This window comes from Schistocerca americana, chromosome 2 (assembly GCF_021461395.2).
Source record: "Schistocerca americana isolate TAMUIC-IGC-003095 chromosome 2, iqSchAmer2.1, whole genome shotgun sequence".
In the NCBI taxonomy this organism is placed as follows: domain Eukaryota; kingdom Metazoa; phylum Arthropoda; class Insecta; order Orthoptera; family Acrididae; genus Schistocerca; species Schistocerca americana.
Genome location: NC_060120.1, coordinates 441,298,148 through 441,317,524, shown reverse-complemented (window position 1 = coordinate 441,317,524; position 19,377 = coordinate 441,298,148). Strand labels below are relative to the sequence as shown.

The window sequence follows — 19,377 nt, the reverse complement described above, 5'->3', positions numbered from 1 at the left end:
CAGACTACAGATAATGTACCTCCTCCTGTCATACATTTCTCTTGCAGTAGCTTTTCTTGTTTTTATTTTATATCCTTGTTTTTTTATTTCTATCCTTGCTTTTATTTCTAGATTACATGTCATATTACTGGTAATTTTGCATCCTAGGTACCTGAAGTTGTCGTCTTGTTCTATTTACTCATCGCAATTTTTCACTTTGATCTTTCTTGATTGTCTAGCAAAAATTATGGCCTAAATTTTTCTCACATTTATCTTTATTTGTATTCTTAACAGCTGCTGTTCAATTTTTTAACATATTGTTACGTGGCTTTTCATTTTCATTCAGTAATTGCACATCACCAGTATATCTTATACATTTTATTATTACTCCTCCTGTTGCAACACCACATTTTTGTTGCAAGCAGTTTTTAACTAAATCATGTGGAAAGATATCAAGCAGAGTGGGTGAATTACATCATCCTTATCTAACTCCTCTCCCATTTAATTTCCTTCTGTTCTCATTTTCTACTCTTACTTTTACTTTTTGAGTGATGTATAAATTACTTATTTATTGCTTGGCATCCCACAATTGTCAGGCAATTATGGAATTGAAGGGTTAAGGATGGCCATATTCAATCTATGCTTTAACTCAATGGCTTAACATACATATTGTTCATGGGCTGTGCAGGATCATACAGCTATGTCATGTGCCTTGAGTTAAGATATGGGCTTGTCTGCAGTGAGACAAATATAAATACAAACAAATGACATGAGGCAGCTTGGGCTATGAGTACAGTTACGATTGTTGCATTAATATAAACAATCTTTTTAATATGGAGGCTGCACACACCATATGTCCAATATTAACTCTCAATATGTTTCTGCAATGTTTAGGATCAACAACAGTATTCAGTACCGAACCAGTCCTCCTTTCTGTCCAGCACCAAATTCTGTGGTGGAACAGTTAGTCTATATCATCATGAGATAAATGCAGAAGACAGTAATGGATACACAACCTGAAGAATTCCTGATGAGCTTCCTCATTATGTTCTGTTTTACTGCCATTTATGGTCACAGCCTCTCAGTGCTGCTTCATGGGTGTACACACTGCACCATTTTTAATGGACTGGAAATGGTTGAAATGGCTCTAAGCACTATGGGACTTAACATCTTAGGTCATCAGTCCCGTAGACCTAGAACTACTTAAACCTAACTAATCTAAGGACATCACACACATCCATGCCCGAGGCAGAATTTGAACCCGCGACCATAGCAGCAGCGCGGTTCCAAGCTGAAGCACCTAGAACCGCTTGGCCACAGCAACTGGCCTCAATGGACTACATCCAGCATATGCTGACAGATGCAACTGCACCGTCTTGTGGTTGTCCACACCTGGCTCATATTTTTGGCTGTATACTGAGGTGGACTCAAGGAGTCACTGATAAATAATTTTTTGCATAGGTTGGTATTCAGGACACACATCACATGAAACTATTTTCACACACCACTGCACATCATTAAAGTAGTTCAACAGATCCCTCAAAATACAATTTAGTGATGTATAAATTTGGAATCATCAGTTTAGCAAGAAGACCAAAATTATTATTTCTATTAATTACCTCTGCAAAGCCTCTTCATAGCTTCTTGTTACAAATGGCTTAGCCATCTCAATAATTCAATGTCAATCCCCTTGTCTTCTGCTTGACAGAGTATGCAAAACTTAAATTTATCAGATTAATGTTTCCACAGGTATAGATATGAAGAAACACACATGATTACAGGTATAAGCTGCGTCAATGAAGATGACTTTTGCACAGCAGGCTGTCCTACATATTCAGGCTAGTCTGAACTCTGATATATGTCATTTCAACTGACTAGTCTAATACAGTCTGATGATTGCTCTTAATACGAAGATATACTTGACTGTATAATGTGATAATACATGAAAAATACTTGACTTGAATTATTTCTCTTCCCTGAGAGAATTACATACAAATAGATCAATTATAGCTGACCTGTAAATGTAATTGACACAACCTGTTCATTTTTAAATGGAGAAAAAAACTAAAAATATTTTTTAAAATTTAAATTTAAGAAAACTGTTATTTTATTCACTGAATAATATATATATATATATATATATATATATATATATATATATATATATATATATATATATACTAAAAAATAAATACTAGTTATCTTACCTTAAGAAATGAAAAAGCTGCTCCCAGGAAGGCTGCAGTTATAAGGATGGTGATGGAAGCAATAATACCATAGAATACATCTGGATTTAGAGTACTGAAAAAGTTTGCTTCAAATTTCTGTGAACACAATGTTTCAAAGATGAAATTATTTTGTTGTGACTGACTGAGTGTTAAATTTTTAAACTGAGACTGACTTGCTTACAACAATACTACCCACAATACACATTGCATTTTTCAGTAATTGCATGAGACATGCTGAAATGCAACAGCCAGGGTTAAATTTACTGAAATCTCTGTCATAAGCTGACCAGAAACTGATAAATTAGCACATTGCAAGAAATGAAAACAAACATCGCAAAGCACCTGTATCCATGAATGAAGATTTATTTGTGTTCCCTGTATATGTGCATAACCACAGGTTCATAAACCCATTGAAAAATGGCATCTTACTGGCATTGCAGTAATGGTAACAGAATGGACTGAAAAATATTTGGCTATATCTTGCACAGTTCAATGTTTCTTCAATAAACATCAGAGGTATACAGGTATTATAGTCCATGAATGGGGAAAAAGTTGGTCCTGCAAGTCACCATTAGGTACACTACTGCAGTTACTGGATGTAGAAATGCCTTTGATGGCTTAGGAGACCAATCCTGGCTTGAAATACACGGCCACATAGATTACATAGAACAGACAGCATAGGGAATGACTAGGCTTGGTGAAGTTTGCAGTCTGTCATTTCTCATTTCCCATTTTTTGATACTCCCTGGAGTGTAACGGCTAAGTTCTCTAACTGGATTAAGCCAAAATGAAGTGTTACCTAACAAATGATCTGTCAGCCTGATACTATTTGTGATAGTTTTATCTAAATTATATCTTTTTCTCAAAGCTGCCTTTCTCAAAGCTTCTTGATGTACTGGACCTGCTACGCAGTGCAACAAAATCTTGCCATACGGCTTCTTCACTTTCTGGAGAGAGTTAAGGGATCTACAAGAGCTCCAAACTATGCAAGCTACAAAATGACATGAATATCTTTCAATAACTCTTCTGTGTTTTGTATCCAATGCATGACATTTATAGCTGTGGGTGGGCAGATCTATTTTCAGTTTGTAACTCACATAAATCATTACATATTCCATACAGAATCTCAGAACAGAATGGCCTTTTTGTTTAGCTTTCTTCACCTGTTCTCAGGAATTGTCATTACTAGCAGTGCCTCTTGCTCTGTGCTTTCCAAGACACTGCCAAGCAATGGCATGAAAGTATAAGTGGCCCCACCACCACAGAGGGAGATGCTCAATCACTGTTGTTGTTGTGTCTAGACAAGACAGCCTAGACACAATGAGAGGAAGCCGAAAGACACGCGCTAAGCCAAAGCAGGGTGTGTGAGGTCTGAAACAGGATACGTAATGAATGCATAAAGAAAAGTACGTAACTTCTGGAATACTTAACTTTAATCCATCCTTTTGGTACATCTGGAGATTGTGGCGATACAAGTGAGACTCTTTAGATACATGCAATGTTATTAATGGCGCCTTGCTAGGTCATAGCCATGGACTTAGCTGAAGGCTATTCTAACTATCTGCTCGGCAAAGGAGCGAGGCTTCGTCAGTGTAGTCGCTAGCTACGTCGTCCGTACAACTGGGGCGAGTGCTAGTCCGTATCTCGAGACCTGCCTTGTGGTGGCACTCGGTCTGCGATCACACAGTGGCGACACGCGGGTCCAACATGTACTAATGGACCGCGGCTGATTTAAAACTACTACCTAGCAAGTGTGGTGTCTGGCGGTGACACCACAGTTGCATCTTCTCAATGTTCTGTGCTCACCCTTCTCTCATTACATCTGCACATACATCAAACCACACCATGCATAGTAGGTGGTACTCTACTTAAATACTATGTAAAAAACATTTTTACACACACATCTTTCAATGGTCTGAGAGGAAGAAGTGTAACATGTTGTTCCATGTTGTTATATGTCACACAGTGTCATGTGAATGTAAACACGGCATCGAGTATAGTAGTGTTGATGAATCAATCAGTTAACATTAGTTTTGTAGCATCAGTAAAGTGTGTATTATGTAGCAAAATAGTTGAAAATGGAATAAGGATATGCTCTGTTTTTCAAAGATGGTATCACGCAGAGTGTTTCGGTATTACAAATTTTTGTGACTCGTTTTTGTGAATGTAGAGTACATACATGCAATGGTTGTCAATCTGCAGTAGAAATGTGCACTGCTGAGCTGAAAGAAAGTGTGTTGATGCCTCTTCAACATGATGTGGAGACATGTGAGAGTATTTATATGTATTAAAAAAGCCGTGAAAACTGTCACAGGTATTTCAAACATGATTATTGACGAAATCAGTCATGAGTTTGAGAACCCAAAGAAGGTTGTACAACATAAGCAATGTGTAAAAACATTAGTGCCTACAGGGACCTATTATCAATTCAGTGTACGTGATGACAAAATATCTACAGAAATGTCTGTAAACAATATAAACAAACATGTGCAGAAAGGCCTAAAACTGCAAAGTACCAAATTCAAAGTGTATATAAATACATTCAGACAGTCATGAATGTGGCCTAGCAGAATTTATATGTATTGAACATGGAATAGATGCTATTTATTCTGTAAAATCAGGTGCATCAACAGCTGAAGTAACAAGAAACATAAAAGATACAAAAACGTCTAACTCTAATTGATCTACTATAATAAATGGGGGTGCCAATGATGTATATAAAATGAGTTAATTAAAGCCACAAATAACTTGAAAGAAACCCTGAGTTGCTACAACAATGGATCAGTAGTTGTCGTTGGAGTTTCACACAGACATGATCTGATAGAAAGTTCTTGTGTGACTACATAAATTACTAAGGCAAACGGATAGTTCAAAAAAATATGCAAAGCATTCCTCGACACAAATTTCTTATCGGTTGATTTCTTGCAGAGCAAAGACTTTACTAAACATGGCATGCATTTGCATGTAAGTGGAAATTCACTCCTTGGACATAAAATTGTGCAATTGTCAGATAAAAAAAATAATAAAGACCTTTGCTGTAGTGGGTACTCCAACATCAGCAGCAGTACCCAGTCCAGTAACAGCACAAACAACAGAAAAAGCCCAACCAACATCACAATCAGCTTCATCTGCAGCACCACCAACAGTATCATCAATGAGTACTCCAGAAACTACTACAACAGCCTTAGCAACAACACCATAAGCCCAACCAACACCACAATCAGCTTCAGTAGCCACTTCATCAGAACCAACAACAGCAGCAGCAATAATTTATGGGCTACCAATTAAAAGAAGTGAGAGGCAGCCTGAAGGATTTTTTAATGTCAGAGAGCCTCAAGAAAGCAGTGTTAAGATAAGTTATAGTTTATTTAACTTTGTGTCTCATAATCAGTTATCAGTCCTATGTCAAAATGTACAAGGTTTATGTAATAAGTTGGGTGAACTTGAAATCTTGTTAAGTGACAGCCAGTGAACACTGGTTGCAAAACTCTCAAATATGTACAGCAGACCTTCCCAAATTTAAAATTATATAAGCAGTTTTTGCAGAGAAAAGTACAGATGTGGAGGTGTATGTATTTCTGTTAGAGACAATATTAATTCCAAAGAAGTACAGTTAAGCAATGTGAAGCATATAGAAAAAGAATTTGTATACTGTGTCTGTGAACCAACTGACTGTGGTTTGGTAATTGTATACATAGGTCACCTTCAGGGAATATTCCTTTATTTTTAAAAAAATCTTGAGGACCTAATGAATGAATTGAGACATAGGTAAAAATCAACAGTTGTACTGGGTGATTTCAATGTCAATTTTAGAAGTAATAATGACGCACACAAGGATCAATTCCTAAATCTCTTCACCTCATATAATTTAGAAGCCACAGTAACTGATATCACCAGGTACGGAGATCAGTGTGAGACAACAACTGATCAGGTGTTTATTAACAAAGAGACCTGTATTTATGAGGTTGAAGTAACAGATACCAGTTCCTCTGATCACACGGAATTCAAGTTCTTACTAAAAACATGGTTAGGAAAAAAAATGCAGTGGAAACCTTATAGAAACAAGATACAAAATGAAAGTAGCCTTAGGAATTTTCATAGCATTTTGCATAGTGTTGTATGGGGCAGAAACCCAAACAAAGCTGTATACTCTAAACTTGAGTCATTTTTCTATGTTCATAAATACTGCTTAAAAAAGATGTTGCTTTTCCCCCTTAGAAAAGTAAAAAGCTTTCTCAAATCAAATTCATGGTTAACTACAGGAATTAAGAAATCTGCAGGTACTGTTAGAAATCTGGGTTGGCATTCAAAGCATAATGCAGCATTAAAGCCATATCTTAGATACTACAGAAAAGTCTATAGAAAAGTTATTCATGCAGCAAAAAAACTGAACAATGATTTAATTACCAGAAAAGGCAGCAATAAAACCAGATCAGTTTGGAAGGTCATAAACCATAACATAGGTAAATCCAAAGTGACAAACAATAATCTTATTATAAAAAAGGGAGGAAAAGTTGTTGAAGACCCTCTATATGTTGCCAATATGTTCCATGACTGCAGCATTAACACTGCCCAAAATCTTATCAGAACATGGGGAACTCTAAAGTTAGTAAGTCAAAAGTTCCCACAAATGAAAAGACAATGTTTTTGTACCCAGTTACGCATTTAGAAGTAAGAAATGTAATTAATAAGCTGAAAAATAAAATGTGCTGTGGATGTGATGGTATTCCTGATAAGGTCACAAAAGGCATATTGCAAACAAAATAATAACTAAATTAGTTTATATTATTAATATATTATTTAAAACTAGTGAATTCCCTTCTGCACTTAAAAAATCAATAATGAAGCCACTGTATAAAAAAGACTGTCCATATACCATAAAAAATTATAGGCCATTGTCACAACTATCTGGTTTTGCTAAACTTATTGCGAGTAGTTGGACAATAAACTGCACATGTGATCAAAAGTAAGAGCTGTCAGTTCTTGTACAGGGGCAACATGACACAGTAATTGATACACCTTAGGTGGAATACACATGAGGAATAAGGCTTTGCACAAATTTGACTCTGTCACACTGAAAGCCAAAAAGCGCTGTCTGAGTCTTTTTTCAAAAGTCTCTCAATCCTCAGCTGAACCATCATACAGAGGAAAGTGGGTGGATAGACCCTGTCTGTTAATGAAAGCCATGAATGTGGTCACTGCCAAAGTAAGCTGTTCAGTCAGGAGTGGTAGCACAGTGTTCATAATGACTAAAACTGATGAAACCATACTTACAGATTGCACATGCAGAAACTATTTCAAACTCATCACCAGTCATGTAGAAACCATGTAATACATGAAACCAATCCAACTAGCACAAGTGTGGATTTATTCATAAACTTCTGAATGTTATGAAAATAAGCCTCTCATGACTCCACACATAACAAGACAAAATAATCATACAGAAGGTGCAACAAAAGTGATACACAGAACAATTGATGTGAGGAATACAAACTAAAAGAATATAGTGAGATTCAGTCAGCTCTGCTCCATGCATATAGAAGTGTGAGTTGGGAGTAGACTGTGTGGTAGAGACAGTGCCTTGTGCATGTTTCCTACAGGTGACCTCTAGCGGCAGGCCTGTGCTGATACATTTGGTGGTTGATTTAAGTACATAAACATGGTGATGGCACACTCGGCACACTCAAACTGACATGCACTAGTAGCAGGATACAGTGCGCTGCTTGGCGATTAATTAGGAAGATGGCTGTTCATCTGGAGTGCAGACCATGCTCAGGTCTGCATACTCCTTTACTCCTGCCATCTGGAATAAGGGTGACAAACACTAACCCCTTCCATGTACAATCAGTACCAATACTCATACACATCTGGCATGTCATGTACAATGTATAAGGCAATGCACTGGAAAGACTAACAAGCATTCCCTAGGCTACCAATGCAACCTTCATGAAACTATGATACTTACATGAATTGTGCTCCTTGGTGCCTTTATGATCAGTAGAAGGTTTCAACTTTATTCTCAGCAGTGCACTTTGAATTATTACCTTTGGTACTCTCTGTCAGTGCTTCATTAAATTATGTCACATAAATTTTAATTGCTCAGTAGTGTATTTCTATGAGTGTAGGAGTATTGGGGTGCAAAAAGAGGGAAGAGTGACTGAAAGAAACAAAAAGTCAAGAACTGATATAGTACTGTCAGTAAAATAATGCAGGTTTCACAACATTTACAATAAACATGATGTATTCCAAGTTCTACATTGGATCCTTTGTTGTTTTTAATATAAGTCAAGTCTTTTTATCCTGCACTTTCATGAGATTCAGATTTTGTCCTAATTTTTGATAAACAGGAGGAGGAGAGGAGGAGGAGATTAGTGTTTAACGTCCCGTCGACAACTAGGTCATTAGAGAAGGAGCACAAGCTCGGATTAGGAAAGGATGGGGAAGGAAATTGGTCGTGCCTTTTCGAAGGAACCATCCTGGCATTTGCCTGAAGTGATCTAGGGATATCATGGAAAACCTAAATCAGGATGGCCGGACACGGGATTGAACCGTCGTCCTCCCGAATGCGAGTCCGGTGTGCTAACCACTGCGCCACCTCACTCGGTGAATAAACAGGAAAAAAATAGTATTAAATCCTAAAAGAAAAGCTCATGATATATTCTCAAACATCAGCAGATAGTCCAGAGAAAATGGACTATCATTACATTTTGACAAAATTAAATTAATACAGTTAAATAATTCTTTTAAAGCCCAAGTGAACTATCTTGCTGCTGCTGAGGGGTGCTGAGGAGGCAGGTTCGTGGCTGGTGGCTGTCAATGGTTATTTCCTGGAGCTCCATCCTTGGCTCCAAGCACTGCTACAGTTCACTCCATTACAGTTCTTCCTTCCTAAGAAAAATCTGGTCTCCAGATTACCATTGGAAACTGGCTGTTATATATCACTGATTTATTTACACGAATTTACAACTTGTGTCCACTATCTCACTCACAGCTACACTTGGTCATTTACACTACTTACACTTCTTTGTGATCTCTCCAGCACTTGGCTCACACATGGAGTTTTTGCTCACTGTTGATTCTGTCCTTCATCAGACTGCTTCCCATTGGTGTGGTTATGACTGGTTTAAACCCGTAATTTCGGCAACCATCCACATGAAGCATTAGTAAGCAATATCTGTTATGGCTGAAATTATTCGGGCAGCTGAGTTACCATTGATGTTCAGAGGGATGCTTTTCATATCACCTAGAAGGTGCTCCATTTATATGTAACCATTTTGCACAGCTAACATCTGATCTAGGGAGGCAAGCAGATTTGGGTCTAAAGTGTTATTCAAGAAAATTAGATTTTCAGTAGGCAGGGTCTCCAAGGGCAGGTCAGGTTAATAAATTAACATGTGGGTGATATTTAGGTCAGTGGTTTCAGTGGCCATGGTAAGTAATTGGAAAGTTGGTTCAGAAATGTTGTTCAAATGCCATTGATCAATAACCATTGACCCCATAGCTCTTATGCGCTGTGTGCTATTGTAATATCCTTGCTTGCAACATGTGCAAATAATAACCACTGTGTTTTCCATGAAATATAACCAATGCAGACCCTCTATTTAGAAGGCTTACATTTTGGCTTGATTATCTCTTTATGACATACTGTTGCAGATTTCTGGCAGTGGAACAATGTCAAATTACATGTCCTGGAGATGATGTGTACCCATTGCATATGGCAGATGGTGATTGTCCTGGCTCAGCAATGTAGTAATTTCTGTTGTTGCTTTAATATTTCTGCTCATAGCATAAGTGCATAGTGCTGTGTCAGAATCACTGTAGGGATGTCCTGCTGTTCTTGCCTAATTTTATCCTACTCTTCCTTTTTTCCAGGCACTCCCTTCCCCTCTTCTGAAAGTGGTATCAGGAATGGAGCCAACACCTCTGAGGTCCCTATTAAAGGTAGAACATGACTTGAGTGAACTACAGTGGTGTGAGCTGCAAGTTTTAATTTAGTATTAAGGGGTGACATCATTTCTATCACTTGGTAGGGCACATGGAAACATGTAACAATTTGTTTAATCTCTTCCTTTGGTTCATAGGGTTGGTTAGCATAACTCATTGTCCGACAAGATACTCTGGTAATACTACTCTCTGCTTATGAGTATTTTTCTACCATTCCAAGGCTTCTGCATTCATCTTTTTAATGTGGTGCCAAATATTTTTTAACCTTTCCAAGAAATTTTTTACTGATGCTATACCTTTTCCTGTAGGGGTCTCACATAGCTCAAAAGGATATGGCATCTTCTGACCAAAAACACTCTTGGGAGGATAACCCTGTACTCCTATGGATTTTTGAGTTACAAACTGCTACTTCACAAGAGAGTAGGGCATCTAAATCATTGTGGTGACTGTTAATGTAAAAATGCAACATTTTTCTTAGTGTGTGATGGACTCTCTCAGTATGTACATTTGCTTGTGACTGAAAAGCACATGTTCTTCACTTGCCTGCAAGTGCAATACACTGGTTTTAAGTTTCTTAATGTTTAAAAATTGACACAACTGTTTTTTTTTTTTTAAGTTGAACATAAAATTTATTCCTTGGTTTGGTATTGTGTTTTCTGCTGGTGCATGAGCATATGGTCTCAGTATGTCCACACCACTCAACAGAAATGGTTTATCATGTGTCTGTATGTGTGGATGGATATGTGCGTGTGTGCGAGTGTGTACCTGTCATTTTTTCCCCCTAAGGTAAGTCTTTCCGCTCCCGGGATTAGATGACTCCTTACCCTCTCCCTTAAAACCCACTTCCTTTCGTCTTCCCCTGTCCTTCCCTCTTTCCTGATGAGGCAACAGTTTGTTGCGAAAGCTTGAATTTTGTGTGTATGTTTGTGTTTGTTTGTGTGTCTATCGACCTGCCAGCGCTTTTGTTCGGTAAGTCACCTTATCTTTGTTTTTATATATAAAACAACTGGTTAGATCTTTAAGTCTCAGTAACCATTTCAAAGCTGCATGATGAGTTATTACTTTGAAGCATTGTCCATACATGAGTGGAAATAAGTTACTGTATATACTAACACTAGCATTTCTTTTCCAGTAGCTGAAAAATTTTTCTGGCTCCTTTTAACCCTTGCAGTCCACCATCTAATGGGTACTGGAAAGTTGCAGCATGTTCTCAGTCCATGTGCATGTGTCAATATAGATAATGATCAGATGGAGTTGAGAATGATGTTTTTGGATGATCTTCAGACACTAGCTGTAATTGATGGTACCTACTTTGTAGGTCCATAGTTGTAAGATAATGACACTGCACTAGATTATCTAAGGTCTCTGTTATATAATGTGTATTGTAGGCATGTGAGGGTTTTCTTGTTTAAGTAATGGTAGTTGCAGCAAAACCTATATGCTTGGCTGGTCTCTGATGATTTCTTTGGTACAATGACAAGTGCAGACATCAATCCCACCTCAATGTTATTGATCTAAAAACTCTTCCATGATAGTTGACAAATGCTATTAGATGCTGTAGTTTCTTATTGATAGGTGGCTTATTTTCAGTGGGAATATGATGTTGAGTTAGTGGTAGCAGGTGATGCTCCACCAGGATCAAATAACTCAGCACATTCTTTTAATAGTCTATCCATGTCATCCTTATCCTGTCCCTCTATATGTGATACTTTCCTCTTCAGTGTAGTTAAGCAGACAAACAGTTCTGGCATTGTACATACTGGCATGAAATTCCTATTTAATTCACCTTCATTCAGTGCTTCTAAGCTAGCTATCAGAGTGTCTTGTGATAGTTTCAACATTTCAGAACTAAACTTAACTGACATGCACAGCTCTGCTTCCATCAGTCCTGTATGTATGACTTACTACATCATGTAAATCACTGTGCTTTGTCTAATTCATCTCTCTCAGGCAAAGGCTCAACTATACATGAAGAGTTGACTAGGATAAATGCTCTTACATCAACCCAGATTAGTTTTCCAGTGCCTTTTGGTATTATGTCCTGTTAGTTGATTTTCAGGGACCCCATACATGGTTTAGGTTGCCAACCCTGGCATCGGTGAGATCCTTATGACAGTAATGGTTTTCCATCTATAAAACCCAGGTGAAATAATGTTCCATCCAGTTGTACTATACGTCACTTCAAGTCATCTTTGATGTTATGTGAAAACAGGAAATCTAACCAGAATATGACTTTGTAGCCACTGCCAACCTTAGGAAGAACTTCTACATTGTCCCAAATGTTACTTCCCCCCCCTCAGAATATAGCACTATTGATCTGAGTGAATCAACATGACCACTATCTATGCTGATTAATCTCCAGCATAGTGGACTGAGTTCTACTTTACCAAGTATATTCCTGCTTGCCACAGATACTTGAGAACCAGTACCTTGCACAATTTTACTTTCAGATACCCAGTTAGAAACAAGACTGCCACTAATTCAACAATGAGGAAGCCTGTACTACCCGTTAGTGGGAATGTTGTAAAGTAGACACACTGCAATTTGTATTGTTTAAAAGGGAGAGCATGATGTTCACCTTGTGACTGCCTTCCCTATCTCTCCAAACATTTATTTGTACAATTTCATTTGGAATGACCAAATTGTTTACATGCCTACAGTTACATTAAATTGCATCTTTGCAGTTACCCTTCATATGATGTGTATGACCACATTTAAGATATTTGATATCTGTATTAAATATTGCTTCCTTTCCCATGGTTTGTGAACATATCAATTTCAGCTAGTGCCACTGTGATTTCTACTGCTTCATTTAGAGTCTTTGGGAATTCCATACAAACTCTACATGACATTTCTGGCAGTAAACCCCACAAAAATGCATCAAGTACTCTCTGTCTGGATTGCTGTAATATGGCCTTATTTGCTTTATCATCCTCAGTGAGCTCATATGTATTGATATTAATTTTGCAAATGTGGTCTACAAAATTTTCTATTGATTCCTAGTGTTTCTGGAATATCCCGTTAAGCTGCCTGTGGTATTATATTGATGTCTTTTTCCCTCTATTTCTGTCTACTAACACTTTCCTGAAGTCTCAGATGACTGCACTTCTCTTAGTTTCTCATGGCAGATCACATTTTCTCTAGTGTCTCATGTTAACTTTAGTTTTGCTACACTCAATAACTGTTCAGTACTACCATTTCCCAACATGAAGCTACAATGTGTACAACTTTGCTTCCGCCATTTTTCCCCAACATTTGATGCTTTAATGAAATAAATTGGTTACACAAGTATCATTCAAAGTATTTTCCATTGCTGGCCACTACTTTCTTTCATTTTTTGGGCAGTGCACAAATCCCATGTCAAAAAAATTATTCTTCTTTTGAAGTGATCCGCGAATCGATCCAATTTGTGACTTCTTCATGAGATCAGGAGTGTTGGTCAGCCAGGCCACGCACCATTGATCTAAATAGGTGAGGGGACAATGTCTGGAGGATAAGGTGGGTGGGATAGGACTTCCCATTCTAATGTTTCCAAGTACATTTTGACCTCTTTTGCAACATGGGGTCGAGCGTTGTCATGTTGCAAAATCACATTATCGTGCCTCTCACTGTATTGCGGCCATTTGTCCTTTAATGCTCTGCTCAAACACATTAATTGCATTCAATAATGAGCACCTGTGATTGTTTCACTTGGTTTTAACACATCATAGTACACAACACCGAGCTGGTCTCACCAAATACAGAGCATGATCTCGGAGCCATGAATATTCGGTTTGGCCATCGATGTGGAAGCATGGCCAGGATATTCCCATGATTTTTTGGGTTTAGGGTTACCGTAATGAACCCATTTTTTTTCCCCAGTCACAATGAGATGCAAAAATCCGTTGCCTCTGAAGCAACTGTTCACAAACACTCAAACGCCGTTGCCTCTGAAGAAACTGTTCACAAACACACAAACGCCGTTCAATGTCTCTTGGTTTCAGCTCGCACGGGACCCAAGTTCCTTCTTTCTGAATCATGCTCACAGCCTTGAGACATTTTGAAGTGGCTTGCTGTGTCACTCCCACTAATCATGCCAATTCTTATTGTGTTTGACGCAAGTCTTAACTCAGCAATGTCTCCAATTCTGCATCTTCGAAAACATTCTCTCTTCCACCACTACGATGGCCTACGACATTAAAATCACCATTCTTGAAGCACTGAAACCACTCACAACACATTCTTTCACTAATAGCGTCCTTACCATATGTACTTGATAGCATTCAATGAGACTCAAGAGCTGTTTTCTTCATGTTGAAACAAAACAGTAACACCTCCCGCAAATGACGAGAATTAGGCTCGTAAACTAACATTTTCAATCAAGATAAACTTTATGATGCAGACACAAATGGACTAATGTTTGAATGAGGTTATGTTGACTGAGGTCCATGCTAACTTCCTGACATCTGTGATCTGTTTCTTTCGACCACTACTTACCGTTGTCGCCACCTATCGGCAAATGGCGGAAGCAAAGTTGTAAACCTTGTATATCCAAATTGTCAAGAAACCCAGAAACCTGCCCCAAGTTTCTTGGGAAATGGAGTGTTCAACAAAGTTGTGTTTGTACCAAGGAAATGTGCACTAGGATGTGACTATCTCCTTCCTTCCTCTCTTAGTTGCCCTAATCTGCCTGCAGCCGAACTACTTGGTCTATCAGATGCTGGACGATATCTTGCACCAAAATTTGTTTTCCATATTACCTACTTATTACCTACACAAGTATATAGTATACCCAAGATAACATGAAAAGGAAGAAGAATGGACAGCAAAATGACCATACAGGCACAAAAAACCTCTAAAAAGATACTTACTCAAGTTGCTCCATAAGATATCCTTGCTGTAGAACCCTGGAACTGATTTCTGTCTCAACCATCTAGTTCCACCACAGTTCTTCTGACACCAATTATAGTCAAGTAGAGGGGAGAAGACACACTTGTGACAGTAACTCTAATTGGGTTTCAGAGATGGCTGGGTATGGGTGGTCATTCTCTGCTAAAGATGAACACAGGTGCAGCAGGAGATGACAGTTTGTAGATACAAGTATTTCTTTATTACTGTTGGTTTACTATCACTGGACTTTGAATCTGCTAGTGGTGATAGTGAATGAGGCTAATGCACATCATGAGTTTCTGGCATGGTGTCAATAGTTAATAGCACTGAGCAAGCACTTCCACTGTGGCTGCCACACAAGGAAAACCTCACACTTTCTGGCCCATGAAGTACTGGGCCAATGAAGTGCCCTGGTCTGAATACGTCATACTGTGCTACATCCACTTGTGCTGGGCATGGGAATGTTCCACTGATACCTTGGCAGGGACAGGGATGGCTGGATTGCTTTTGTTGTAGTTCTGTGAAGGTGGCACAGTGCCGAGCTGCCCATTCACCCAGGTGCTCAGGTGGCAGATTGAGGTCTGAAGCCTGGTGTTGGTAGAGATGGCCATGTCATTGATACAGTGTTGAACAACACAGTCCGCACATCACATTGTTGGCCAGCCGTTCAACAATAATGGTTAGTCCAGGGTGGGGTTTAAATGCAGCTGCTAATTGCTGACTTTGCAGAAGGGTGGCATTTCTGTGTTACTGCAGAATTTTTCTGAAACAGAGGCAATGACCAAAGTGGACATCATCACGCAACCGTTCATGATGCCAGAGTTGCTTCCTGAAGGCTGGCTGCAAGGCATTGTCAGGTACAAGTCTAATGATATGGGAGTGGTGACTTCTGCTGCCGAGGGATGCCAAATAGGCAGGGGCACCAAATGATGGTGGTCAATGCACATGTCCTGATGCACTGTTCTTGGCTACAAGCACTCCTACAGTCCATTCTGTTATAGTATGAATCACTTGTACACCAGTTTCAGTGATCTTCTGCCTTTGCCTAATATGGATGTATTTGAGCCCCTGTGTCAATAGCAAGCAACACAGTTTTTTAGGCGTCCTTCAAAGTCTCTAGTAAACAATTCATGTATATCAAGAACAGCAGTGCATCAACTATAGAATCTTGTTTCCCCACCCTTAATTTAATTTCATTTGTAAGTAACATTTGTGACTCAGAAGATCTGTTTCCATTTGTTAATACGAGGGCAGTTCAATAAGTAATGCAACAAATTTTTTTTCTCGGCCAATTTTGGTTGAAAAAACCGGAAATTTCTTGTGGAATATTTTCAAACATTCCCGCTTTGTCTCGTATAGTTTCATTGACTTCCAAAAGGTGGCAGCGCTGTACGGAGCTGTTAAAATGGCGTTTGTAACGGATGTGCGTTGCAAACAACGGGCAGTGATCGAGTTTCTTTTGGCGGAAAACCAGGGCATCTCAGATATTCGTAGGCGATTGCAGAATGTCTACAGTGATCTGGCAGTGGACAAAAGCACGGTGAGTTGTTGGGCAAAGCGTGTGTCATCATCACCGCAAGGTCAAGCAAGACTGTCTGATCTCCCGCGCGCGGGCCGGCCGTGCACAGCTGTGACTCCTGCAATGGCGGAGCGTGCGAACACACTCGTTCGAGATGATCGATGGATCACCATCAAACAACTCAGTGCTCAACTTGACATCTCTGTTGGTAGTGCTGTCACAATTGTTCACCAGTTGGGATATTCAAAGGTTTGTTCCCGCTGGGTCCCTCGTTGTCTAACCGAACACCATAAAGAGCAAAGGAGAACCATCTGTGCGGAATTGCTTGCTCGTCATGTGGCTGAGGGTGACAATTTCTTGTCAAAGATTGTTACAGGCGATGAAACATGGGTTCATCACTTCGAACCTGAAACAAAACGGCAATCAATGGAGTGGCGCCACACCCACTCCCCTACCAAGAAAAAGTTTAAAGCCATACCCTCAGCCGGTAAAGTCATGGTTACAGTCTTCTGGGACGCTGAAGGGGTTATTCTGTTCGATGTCCTTCCCCATGGTCAAACGATCAACTCTGAAGTGTATTGTGCTACTCTTCAGAAATTGAAGAAATGACTTCAGCGTGTTCGTAGGCACAAAAATCAGAACGAACTTCTCCTTCTTCATGACAACGCAAGACCTCACACAAGTCTTCGCACCCAAGAGGAGCTCACAAAACTTCAGTGGACTGTTCTTCCTCATGCACCCTACAGCCCCAATCTCGCACCGTCGGATTTCCATATGTTTGGCCCAATGAAGGACGCAATCCGTGGGAGGCACTACGCGGATGATGAAGAAGTTATTGATGCAGTACGACGTTGGCTCCGACATCAACCAGTGGAATGGTATCGTGCAGGCATACAGGCCCTCATTTCAAGGTGGCATAAGGCCGTAGCATTGAATGGAGATTACATTGAAAAATAGTGTTGTGTAGCTAAAAGATTGGGGAATAACCTGGTGTATTTCAATGCTGAATAAAACAACCCCTGTTTCAGAAAAAAAATGTGTTGCATTACTTATTGAACTGCCCTTGTAAATGACATCAACCATGAATGTGAGAGGGAAGGCAGGTGGGGGGAGGGGGTGGGGGGTTACATTTAAAACAATAACATTTCAGTTTTTCTAGAAGAATCTATGATCTATGCAAAGGGCTTGGTAAGATCAAAGAGAATTCACATAAAGTAATTTTTCTTGTTGAGTTCCACTAGAACTGAGTTTGTGGAATCATCTCTATAGGGAAGCCATTACATAAATCAAACTGAACTGTTGTTAGAAGTTATTGTCAGAAAGGTGGTTTGATATTCTGTCATAATCTACCTTTTCAATAATTTTTAAGAACCTGAGAAGGAGGGAGACTGGCCTACAGCTGGAAGTTATTTGGTTTTCTTCACTTTAATAAATGTATATTACTATTACACATTAAGCTCTCTCATGAAGTATAACTTGACACAAAGGCTGATTACAAAGTGTTATAAAGCTTTTAGTACTTTCATTGGAATATTGTCACAATCAAAGACTACTACTCTTCCACGACCTAATAATTTTTGTGATCAATTATATAGCTGACTGGGAAAAACTTATGTCTCTTATGGGTGTATGCAAAGCTTGTCCAAGTAAATCTATGGCTCTGCTTTCAATGGTCCAATTCTACCACTATTTACAACTATTATTAGAAAGAAATCATTGTTGTAAACAATTTGAATTTAATGTAATCTGTCTTTATACTACTTCATCAGGACACTGACTATCATTTGCCCTCATGAGTTTATATTTATTTTAAGCCTCACAATAATCAAAATTACCTTGACTTTATTTTGGAAATTTCATTTTTTTTTCACACAGTGTATGTGTTTCATTTTCTTGAGGATGTGGTGAAGAATTTTGCAATATTGTTTCTAGTGCCCCTTTACGTTTTGATTATATGAAATCCTCTGCACAATATAAAGAGCTCTCTTTCTGGTGGAACATATTTTGATCTCAATGTTTGTTGTCTTTTTTCTTAGTTTCCACGTTTATTGTCCCTGGCCCGTTCTAAAAGGCATAAAGCATTCATAGAGCACATGTGTTTTTAGTAAAAAATTAAATTTTATGCCTACTATGTGCCATTGGTTAACTTCTTCTTATCATTCACCCAATAAATTCTCTCTCAATAATGTGAATTATATGAAACTGTATTTATCTTTGAAAGCAGAGCACATTTTTAAAGATGTTTTATTGCTGCCCTATAACCACTGTGGCCAAGTAAGACATTTATTATTGAAATCACTTTTGTTTCATGAAAGACAATTGTATTTAGTAATAAATTATCAGTCACAGTCACTTAGTGTCCAACTCTCATTGAGAATGTTGCTATGGGGAACAAGACAAATCAAGCAATCAGTAATTCTCGGATCCTCCTGTCAGTAATACCTGAGGTGAAGTCAGTCTCAAACCACCACATACAAAGTCTTTCCGCTTATTTGTACTACGTATTATTAGTGCGCCATCCATATAATTATCTGATGAAGTTAAAATGTTTTCTGTTGGGGGCCATGTATAGTGTCAGCACTACTATTATGTATGTTATCAAGTCTTTTAGTTAAGTACAGCTCTCACAGAGTTGTGCACTATTTGTTTAGGAATATGGTGAGAAATGTTATTACACTCTTAGTGTATAGTATTTCACCTCTCTCTATATTCTGCCTACAGTAATGTGATACTAGGAAATCTGTCATTTGGGATGGTACAGTTTTCTGGGGAAGTTCAGATAACATAACTTGAATGCGGAAAAAAACTGTCACATACAAGTGTACTGCACAGCAAACA

General features: G+C 38.7%; 1 protein-coding gene across 1 annotated transcript in view; it reads right to left on the bottom strand.

Moving 5' to 3' along the window:
• The window catches only part of LOC124596565 (ATP-binding cassette sub-family C member 12-like), a 526,900-nt gene that overhangs the window by 170,313 nt on the left and 337,210 nt on the right, over positions 1-19,377 (bottom strand). The window contains exon 19 of the mRNA XM_047135749.1: positions 2,187-2,303. Within this exon, the coding sequence (XP_046991705.1) occupies positions 2,187-2,303 (117 nt within the window). The remainder of the gene's footprint in view (positions 1-2,186; positions 2,304-19,377) is intronic.